The sequence below is a fragment of the Phasianus colchicus genome, chromosome 5 (assembly GCF_987193195.1).
Source record: "Phasianus colchicus chromosome 5, bPhaCol1.hap1.1, whole genome shotgun sequence".
NCBI classification, from domain to species: domain Eukaryota; kingdom Metazoa; phylum Chordata; class Aves; order Galliformes; family Phasianidae; genus Phasianus; species Phasianus colchicus.
The window spans coordinates 17,975,750-17,984,589 of NC_143440.1; the positions used below are offsets into that span (position 1 = coordinate 17,975,750).

The 8,840-nt window shown below is 61.9% G+C and overlaps 2 protein-coding genes across 8 annotated transcripts; one reads left to right on the forward strand and one right to left on the reverse strand.

Annotated features, from left to right (window-relative positions):
• The first annotated feature begins 79 nt into the window (after positions 1-79).
• On the forward strand, positions 80-7,277 carry SLC43A3 (solute carrier family 43 member 3). 7 transcript variants are annotated; one of them, XM_031593280.2, is made up of 13 exons: positions 971-1,052; positions 2,810-3,023; positions 3,294-3,423; positions 3,843-3,889; positions 3,964-4,040; positions 4,133-4,225; positions 4,396-4,535; positions 4,923-5,029; positions 5,292-5,447; positions 5,531-5,644; positions 6,026-6,212; positions 6,440-6,563; positions 7,003-7,277. In XM_031593280.2, exons 2-13 carry the CDS (start codon positions 2,837-2,839, stop codon positions 7,156-7,158), a joined length of 1,518 nt encoding a protein of 505 aa, XP_031449140.2. In that variant the 5' UTR covers positions 971-1,052; positions 2,810-2,836; the 3' UTR covers positions 7,159-7,277. The 7 variants fall into 7 exon arrangements, 6 of the variants coding, with proteins under 6 accessions (XP_089996852.1, XP_089996849.1, XP_031449140.2 ...); XM_090140725.1 differs by lacking the exon at positions 971-1,052 and adding an exon at positions 1,131-1,391; XM_090140724.1 differs by lacking the exon at positions 971-1,052 and adding an exon at positions 1,412-1,994.
• Positions 7,278-7,494: 217 nt separating this feature from the next.
• PRG2 (proteoglycan 2, pro eosinophil major basic protein) lies at positions 7,495-8,388 on the reverse strand. The gene is made up of 4 exons (XM_031593283.2): positions 8,335-8,388; positions 7,920-8,207; positions 7,737-7,848; positions 7,495-7,553 (listed from the first exon to the last, which is right to left on the reverse strand). Exons 1-4 carry the CDS (start codon positions 8,386-8,388, stop codon positions 7,495-7,497), a joined length of 513 nt encoding a protein of 170 aa, XP_031449143.2.
• Between the last annotated feature and the right edge of the window lie 452 nt (positions 8,389-8,840).

The following is an 8,840-nucleotide window of genomic DNA, read 5'->3' on the forward strand; positions in this document are numbered from 1 at the left end:
GGGAGGGGCTCGCGTGGCCGTGCCAGGCTGCGGCGGCACAATCTGGCACCCGCCGTGTTTGCGGTGCCGTCTCCGGCGCGGCTCCCGGCGAGCGAAATATCACAAGCTGGAGAGACAGACGCTGGCGGGGAGCGGTGGGCGTTGCGGGCGGCACGGGGCTGACTCAGGGGCCGCCATCCGCTCGCTGTCCCCCGCGATGTTCCCCGGTCCCACTGTGCCATAGCTGTCCCTATTCTACGGGTCCTATGGGTCCAGGCAAAGTGGCAGAGGTGTCAGGGCCTGTGGCGCTGGGCACCTCCAGCGTTGGTCCTTTACTTGCATCCACACACCCGTGGATATGGCGTGGGGGTATGGTACAGACCCTTGTGTCCCTAGCAGGTCCTGGGAGGGACAATGGCACCAAGATGCGGGTGGAAAGAGATGGGCGATGAGATGGGAGCGAGGGTGGTGGAGGATGGCGGAAGAGAGATGGATGGATGGAAAAAAAGGAATGACGGATGGGGAGGTGGGGGTGAAGGCATGGGTTGGGTGAGGGTGGCAGGGAAAGAGTGCAGGGCAGGTCATGAGCAGATGTTGAACAGGTGTAGGGTTGGGTGAGTGTGAAGCAGGGCGGAAGGATGGATGGATGGATGGATGGATGGATGGATGGATGGATGGATGGATGGATGGATGGATGGATGGATGGAGTGGGACAGATGGGCAGGAGGCAGGCAGATGGATGGGTGGATGGCTGTGCAGCTGAGTGGCAGGTTGCAGGGTGGCCGGCGCCTGCCAGCAGGGATGAATGGACGGGTGAAGGGATGAATGGGGCCGTGGGGGCGGTGAGACCAGGGAAGGACGGACAGACGGATGGGAGGGAGGGCAGCGAAGGACACGGGGCTGGCGGGTCGAGCACGCGAATAAGGACGGACCCCAAGTCCGGGGGTCGCAGTCCCAGTGACCCCACGGCAGCTCCGGGCCTGCCCCGCCCCTGCCGACGCCCCGGAGGCCGCGTCGATTCTCTCCGCTCCGCCTCCCGCCTAGAAGGACGAGCGGGCACTGCCGAGGTGACGGTAAGCGTGCAGTCCTCGGAACCAGCCGGGCCGGGCCGGGCCACGGGGCTCAGCCTCATCCGGGCTGGTCGCATCCCCGCCCCGCCGGGCCGAACAGAGGCGGAGCCGCGGCGATGCCACTCCCGGCGGATGCGGGCGGGCGGCTCCTCGCCCAACAGAGCCGAACCGTGCCGGGCCTGGGGAGCGGCGGCCGGGATGCTCGCGAGGGCGGTGGGGCGTGCCGGGTAGCGGGTGCCCCGAGCCCGACACCGACGCTGCGCGGCGTGGTGGGGCGGTCCCGGGGATCCTGGAAGACCGCGGGTCGCGGTGGGAGCAGAGGGGCTCGGGCCGGAGCGTGAGGTGCTCGCGGCGATGTCGGGACTGCGTGGGGCTGAACGTGGGGGCTACGTGTGCTCCCCCCACCACGTGCGTGCCTCACCATGTGCGCGCCCGCATGGCTGCGGGAAGTTCACCTCGTGGGGGCTGTCAGGGCCGCCTGCTGCGTCATGGGGCTGCAGCTTCGCCCAGCCCTGGGCACCCGCAGCCCTTCCCGGAAGCCGACGGGGCCGGGAGGGCTCCAAGTCCCCTCGATGGGACAGGAGGGCACTCAGCATCCTGCAGCCCAGCCACACAACGTCTCCTAGAGAAGCTCAATCTCCTTCCTGGGGAGACCGGTGGCACAGCGGCGGCACCAGGCAGGCAGCATTCCTCTTTGCCACAGCTCTCCTGTGCCACCCCGACTCGCGCCCCCAGCCTGCAACCTCTGCTGGGGCAGCTATATATAGTGCAGCCCTGCTGACCTCGGGGCTGAGCCATTGCCATCTGCCCAGGTTAATCTTTAGCCACCCGCCTGTCCCCCGACCAGCTGTAATGAGGCCTCATTAGCAGCCATTACACTGGCCGCAGGGCCACTGGTGTCACCAGCAGGACCTGGTGACACGGTGATGCCGTGGCGCAGGTGTGGTAAGTGCTGGGACTTCAGGGTGATGTGTGGGGACATGGGGACATGACCTTGGCACCTGTGGCAGCCAGCTGCAGGTCCCTTGGGTGACGCTGGTGGAATGTGCTGGGTTCCCCACCAGCGTCCCACTGCACCAAGGGCCTGTGATTGGGTTCCCAGAGAGGTGCCAGTGTCCCAAAGGGTGTGTCAGCATGCCTGGCACCGTGTGAGGTTCCCTGGGGATATGTCATTGTCCCCAGGGGGTATGTGCCATTGTCCCCAAAGTGTGTGCCAGGGTGCCTGGTCAGATGCAGGTGTGTGTGTCAGGCCCCTGGGGGTGTGTCATTGTCTCTGGGTGCTCTGCTTATGGTCCTAGCGACAGTGCCAGCACCCCCAGGGCTGTGCCTCCACGCTGTGAGTTGTCTAGCATTCTCAGAAATGCACCAGCTCTGTGTGCCAGGCCCCAGGGGAACACGCTTAGAGAGGTTGCATGTCCCCAGGACTGAGTGCTGCGGGGAGATAAGGAGGTGATGCTGGGGAGGGAGAACAGTTCTTTGCCTATCTGGTGCCAGCAGCCCTGGCCCCCCCAGTGATCCCAGCAGAAGTGCACGGTGTAGCCGTGTGCCTCAGGTACCCCACACAGGGATTCAGACCAGGTTCCAAACTCTGCTGCTGCAGCGGCACCAGGGTACAGGTGGGTGTCAGCAGGGGGGGGCTGCCCAGGGGACAAGGGACAGAGCGGGAGCCGGGTTGGCCTTTGTCCAGGTGGTTGGTCATATGCAAAGCGAGGGACTGTGTGGAGAGGGAGGGCTGTGACTTCCCCACTTGTCCCCTGCAGGAGCAGCAGAGCCCCGTGCCTGGCAGCATGGCGGGAGGTGCGGGACGAGCCAAGAAGCTGGGCACTCTGCTCTCAGGGCTGCTGGAATGCGGTGCTTTCTGCGGCATCATCTTTGGCTGGGCCTCCCTCGTCTACGTCCTCAAGAACCTGGACTACTTTAAGCAGTGGTGCGAGTACTCGGCCAACATCAACCCCAATGGGACGCTGTATCCTGGTACGGCCCCAGTGTCACCATCCCTATCAGTGCTGAGTCCTTGTCCCTGGTGTCCTGGGGGGCCCTGTGTGCCTCTCATATTCCTACTGTCTGGTGTACTTCTGTGCCCTGGGTTCCTGCTGTCATTCCTGTATCCCCACTGTCCCAGTGCCCATTATCCCCACTGGCTCCCTGCTTTTCCTGTCTCCAGTGCTGCCCCTTTTCCCCACTCCCCCCATGCCCGTGTCCCCTGTGTTGGTGCCCCTGTCTCCACCGATGGCTGCCTTGCAGACTGCAGCGGGCAGGATGAACAGTTCTCCCTGGTCTTCACCATCGGCTCCTTCATGAACAACTTCATGACTCTCCCCATGGGCTACATCTTTGACCGCTTTGGCACTGCTGTTGCCCGCCTCATCGCCATGTGAGCGCTGTGGGGGGTGGCAGAGGGATGCATGTGGGTGCTGGGGATGGAGGACCCCTTGGCTGGGTGCTGGCTCAGGGCTGAGGGAGCGTTATCGGGAGCGGGGTGGTTATCGGGGCTCCCAGGCAGGGTGGGACTGGTGGAGCCCTGCTCACATGGGGGGGGGGGGGGAGGCAGCAGTGTTTGTTTCCCAGTGCCACCAAATGTCTCCAGTGTGTCCTTTGTTGCTTACAACCCCCCAGATGTTCTTATTCTCCACTGATGTCCCCAGGGCACCCCTGTAACTATAGGGCCAGCCTCTTCCCCACATTCCTCCACCCCAGAGGTGCCACATGAGGCCAGTGGTGGGATGCTGGGGTGTTGGAGCACAGGGGTGGGGATCCTGTGCCCACTTTGTGAACACTGTCCCCCTGTTTCAGCACCCTCTACACTGGTGGGACTCTGCTCGTTGCCTTTTCCACACCAGGTGAGACCCACACAGATGTGGGGTGCCCCCACCCTACCCATGTCCCTTGAATCCACTGACACCTGTGTCCCCAGACCTAGCAGTGCTGCTCTTCCCGGCTATGTCAATGCTGTCGGTAGGCGGCATTCTCCTCATCCTCACCAACATGCAGGTGGGAGGCGTCTGAACCCTCACCCCACAGCTCAGGCACCCTGCCTGGCAATGGGGACACTGACAGCATTACGGGGGGGTTTTATGTGCCAGGTGGGGAACCTCTTTGGGAAGTACCGCTCCATCATCATCACCCTCTACAATGGGGCCTTTGACTCCTCGTCTGCCATCTTCCTCATTATCAAGGTGGGCATGGGAGGGGTAACACTGCAGGCACCAGATTTGCCTGTTCACGGCACAGGCACTGGGGTAGGCTGGGGATAGATAGGGGCACAGCTGGGGTCTGACATCTATGGTGGCCCTGGGCAGTGACCAGTGGCCAGCATGGCATGGTGGCAACCTGCACGTGTCCCCAGGTGCTGCATGAGCATGGACTGTCCCTGCGGACCATGTTTTTCTTCATGGCAGCCTGCAGCGCCTGGCACCTGCTGCGCACCATCTTCCTCATGCCCCGCATGCACATCCCCTACCCGCTGCCACCTGCCTACAACTATGGGTAAGGGAGGCCCTGCCTGCGCTCCCAGGATGGCAAAACCCATCCCTTAGGAGGTGGTGGTGCCCATCCTGTTGGTGATGGTCATGGGGTCCATTCCACAGGTGGTGGTGGTGGTCATGGCACCCATCCCATGGGTGGTGGTGGTGGTCATGGCACCCACCTCTTGGGTGGTGGTGGTGATCATGGCATCCATCTCTTGGTGGTGGTGGTTGTCATGGTGCCTATCCTGTGGGTGGTGGTGGTCATGGCACGCATCTCTTGGGTGGTGGTGATGGTGGTCATGGCGCCCATCCCATGGGTTGTGGTGGTCACGGTGCCCATCCTGCGAGTGGAGGTGGTGGTGGCACTGGGATGCTGTGGTGGGTGACAAGGCGAGTGGTGCTGCAGGCTGTCATGCCCGGGGCGCTCCCAGTCATACCGCACCTACGAGGAGAAGCGCCCGCCGGAGGATGATGGGCCGGAGGAAGTGCCCCTGGAGCCCAGTGCCCCAAAAGGTGGGGGAGAACTAGGACTGGGGTGTATTGGCAAAGGCATGGGTGGGCATGGCCATGTGTATGATGGGTGCTGGGAAGTGGGTGTGACCATGTGGGTGGTACAGAGTCATCTGGGGTGTTGGCCTGTGGGCTGGGTGGGGGTACTTGGTACCATGAGACCCAGTGGATGGATGTGTCAACTGTGGTGGGGACATTTGGGGAATAGGTGTGGCCAAGTATTGTGGGTATGGGCAGCCCTGATGGATGCATTTGTTCTGTGTAGGCAATGCAACTGTGGAGTCCTTCTGGCCCTGTGTGCTCTCATGGCTCTTCATGTGGCACGTGGTATGGCTCTCGGTCATGCAGCTGCGCCACTACATCTTCATTGGTACCCTCAACCCATTGCTCGACCACCTTGCCTTTGGCGATAAACACCTGGGTAGGGCATGGTGGCTGGGTGGCATAGTGAGCCAGGCACGGGGCTGGGGATTGCCCCTCTGCACTGACCCTGTCTCTCCACAGTGAGCATCTACACCAACGCCTTTGCCTTCACCCAGCTCTGCGGGGTGCTCTGCGCTCCCTGGAACGGCCTCATTCTCGACTGCCACAAGCGAAACAAGGCCCACCGTGCTGAGGGTAACTGTCCCTATCCCCCCCATCCCTACTCTTGGTGCACTGGAGCTGCAAATGTTCCCAGCCCCGCTCTGCCTGGGACATGCTACTACCATGCTCTGACCCTTCTATGCCTGTAGTTGTGCCCCCATAAAGCTCTGACCCCCCGCTGTGCCAATGGATGTGTCACTACAATGGCTGGATCCCACCATATCCATGAACATGTCCCTACCATGCTTTGTCCCATGAACAGGTCCGCCCAATGTCCACAAAACAGGTCATCCCACTGTGTCCACAAAAGTGTCCCCATGATGCCCCCACCCCACCCTGTCCATGCATGTGACCCTGTTCCCGATCTACCTGGGGACATGTCCCCATTGTGCCCTAATCTTGCCATGCCTGCAGGAGCCCAAGGGGCACTGGCTGACCTACGGGCATCCGTGCCATCACTGGTGTTGACGGTGACGCAGTGCGTGCTCTTCTCCATCTGTGCGGCCGTGCCTATGCTGCCTGTGCAGTTTGTCACATTCGTGCTCCAGGTGATCAGCCGCTCCTTCCTCTACGGGGGCAACGCCGCCTTCCTGGCCATCGCGTGAGTCCTGTGCACCTTGATGCTGGTGGTGGCAGGGGACAGAGTGGTAATGGCAGGAGAGGGAGCAGTGGGGACATTGGTGAATAATGGGGTAGCAATAGTGAGGTCAGGGTGGAGGGGGACAGTACAACGGTGATAGGGGATGGTGGTAAGGGAGGGGGTGGTGGCGTGAGGGTGGAGGTGACATGGTGATGGGCACAGTGGTGACATGCAGGTTGTCCTGGCAGGTTTCCTCCACAGCACTTTGGGAAGCTCTACGGGCTGGCCATGGCCCTGTCGGCGCTGGTGGCCCTGCTGCAGTATCCCTGCATTGCCCTGGTGCGCGGAGTGCTCCAAGGGGACCCTTTCTATGTGAGTGCTCCCCACAGCCTTTGAATACCCCACAGCCCAGGGAGGGCAATTGCATGGTGGAGTGGTGGTCAGGGTCCGTGGATGAGAGGAGGTCCCAGTGCCAGTTTGGATAGGGCTCCTCCCCCGTTTGGGGTTGAAAACACCGGACAATGAGAAGATGGAGTCCATGTTTCATGGCAGGATGGGGCTCATGTTATAGGGGGATGGAGGGCCTGATCTAAGTTTGGGTTGGGGATGCTGGCCTATGTAGAGCAGGAGGTTCTGCCCCATGGTAGCCTGGGGGCACACTGTGCTGGGGAGTGATGCTAGTCTGTAGTACCATGGGGTGTGGTTTGCTGCTCCAGCACAGGCAGCCTTTAGGGGGCTGAGGAGCTGGCTCCTTGTCTGATTGGGATCAGCCCCTGGTCCCATGCCCTCAACACCCATCACTCCACCACAGATGAACGTGGGGCTCATCGCCGTGGTGCTGCTGGCCTACGTCAGCCCTGTGGTGGTGGCCCGCGAATGCCGGCGGCGTGCCAAGGATCTGGAGGCTGCCTCAAGCCCCCTGGAAGCTTCCACAAGTGCCGAGACCCCTGCCCAGACACCCCATTGAGCCCTGCACTACCATCCAGCTTTTTTCTACTGGACTTTGGGGGAGGGATGGGACTGTGCCGGGGGGGCACACTGAGGGGTGGGTGTGCTTGGGATAGAATAAATATTCCAATGCCTCTGCCATGGTGCTGCTCCCACCCGGTGCCCCATACCCTTGGAGCTTCTCCAGTATCTGCTGTGGGATTGAGCCCGATTCTGCGTCCAATCTCCCCCCCGGCCCTAAAACACATGGACATGTGGCCTCAAGGCAGTTCATGGGGCACTTTATTGGGACAGTGACATGGGCCACTGCGGGTCCCTGGACACTGGGGAGCCATGGCAGGGCTTCCGGGCACTGTCAGTACTGACAGAGGAAGGGGTGCAGCAGGAAGCAGGCTCTACTTCTCCAGAGCCCATCTATGGACAGGACCCATTGTCAGGGACACAGGGAGACCCACAAACCCCCTGGCCCCTCTCCCAGTGCCCCATCTCAGTGTCCCATGTCTGGTGACACACTCCCAGCACCCGTCCCCACTCTCAGTGCCCCCACCCATTGCCCCCAGCACCAGATACTGTGTCCTGGTGCAGGGCTGCACTCACCTTTGGGGTTGAACACGGTGCAGGTTCTGAACCATCGGCAGGGCTGCCTGTTGGCCCACTTTGCATAGTTCCAGGGGCTCAGGTCCTCCCAGGATGTCTTCCATGACCCACCCTGTGGCAGTGCGACTCAGCATCCTGCGCCCACCCCTGGCCAAGCCCTGGATGCCGGTTGAGCCCTGTTACCTTGCAACGGGTGACACCCCTGATCCAGAGGTTACAGTAGGTGTAGGTGGCTGCCAGCTTCCTCAGCTGTTTGTTAGTGGCTGTGCTGTGCACCGAGGGCAGCTGTCCCTTGTATATGTCCTGGCAGTAGCTCTGAGGGACACAGGTTGATGCCTGGCACTGACATCCCGCTGACCTCCCCATCCCTCTCACCTGGGCACCCTTGTAGGTGCACAATGCCTTCACCACCATGAAGCACCTCCTGCTGCCCTCCTCTCTGCCTGCAGGTACCTCCAGTGTGCCAGGGGGCTGAGGTAGGGACAGGCTGGAGAGTGTACCCTCTGCCCCCACCACCAGCCCCAGTGCCCTGAGACTGGGGGCTCAGGTGTCCCTGAGCTGTTCCCATTGTGTCCCTAGTGGTCCCCGAGCTACTCACCAGGGCAGAGGCCATGCCCAGTAGGGTCAGGACAAGGAGCAGGCCAGACTGCATGGTGGAGAGCTGTGGGGACATGGCAGGGCTGGAGGACATCTTGCCCCATGGACCTGTGGTCCCTGGGATCACCTCAGGAGAGCCCTTGGCCGGCCCTGATGCTCCTCATGGCACCTGGTCTCCCATGCTACCCCATGTCCTTTGTCTCCTCTGCTGCCCCCAGTACCAGCCCTACCCCTCATCCCCAGCCCTCAGCCCCATCACCCCTGAGTCCCTGACCCCCATCATCCCCGGTGCCACCCATTCCCCATGTCTCTGCTCCCATCCCCAGCCCTCATCCACCCCTATGTCCCTCATGCTCTGCAACCTCTTGCCACTCCTAGGGCCACACCTGGTTCTGTGCCACCCATTCCACCATGTACCTCCCACCACATCCCAGTGCATCACAGAGCTGCATGTGCCAGATTCAGGGTTGTCTTTCCCCTGTTCCAGCCCCACACCCCAACCCAGCA

Bases quoted from the DNA above. Each gene is read 5' to 3' on its own strand.
- SLC43A3 (XM_090140723.1), top strand. From the start codon at position 618: ATGGATGGATGGATGGATGGATGGATGGATGGATGGATGGATGGATGG. The intron at 3,024-3,293 runs GTACGGCCCCAG...GCTGCCTTGCAG, and splicing joins CAATGGGACGCTGTATCCTG to ACTGCAGCGGGCAGGATGAA. The intron at 5,448-5,530 runs GTAGGGCATGGT...GTCTCTCCACAG, and splicing joins CTTTGGCGATAAACACCTGG to TGAGCATCTACACCAACGCC.
- PRG2 (XM_031593283.2), bottom strand. From the start codon at position 8,388: ATGCAGTCTGGCCTGCTCCTTGTCCTGACCCTACTGGGCATGGCCTCT. The intron at 7,849-7,919 runs GTAACAGGGCTC...GCACTGCCACAG, and splicing joins GGGGTGTCACCCGTTGCAAG to GGTGGGTCATGGAAGACATC. The intron at 7,554-7,736 runs GTGAGTGCAGCC...TCCTGTCCATAG, and splicing joins CACCGTGTTCAACCCCAAAG to ATGGGCTCTGGAGAAGTAGA.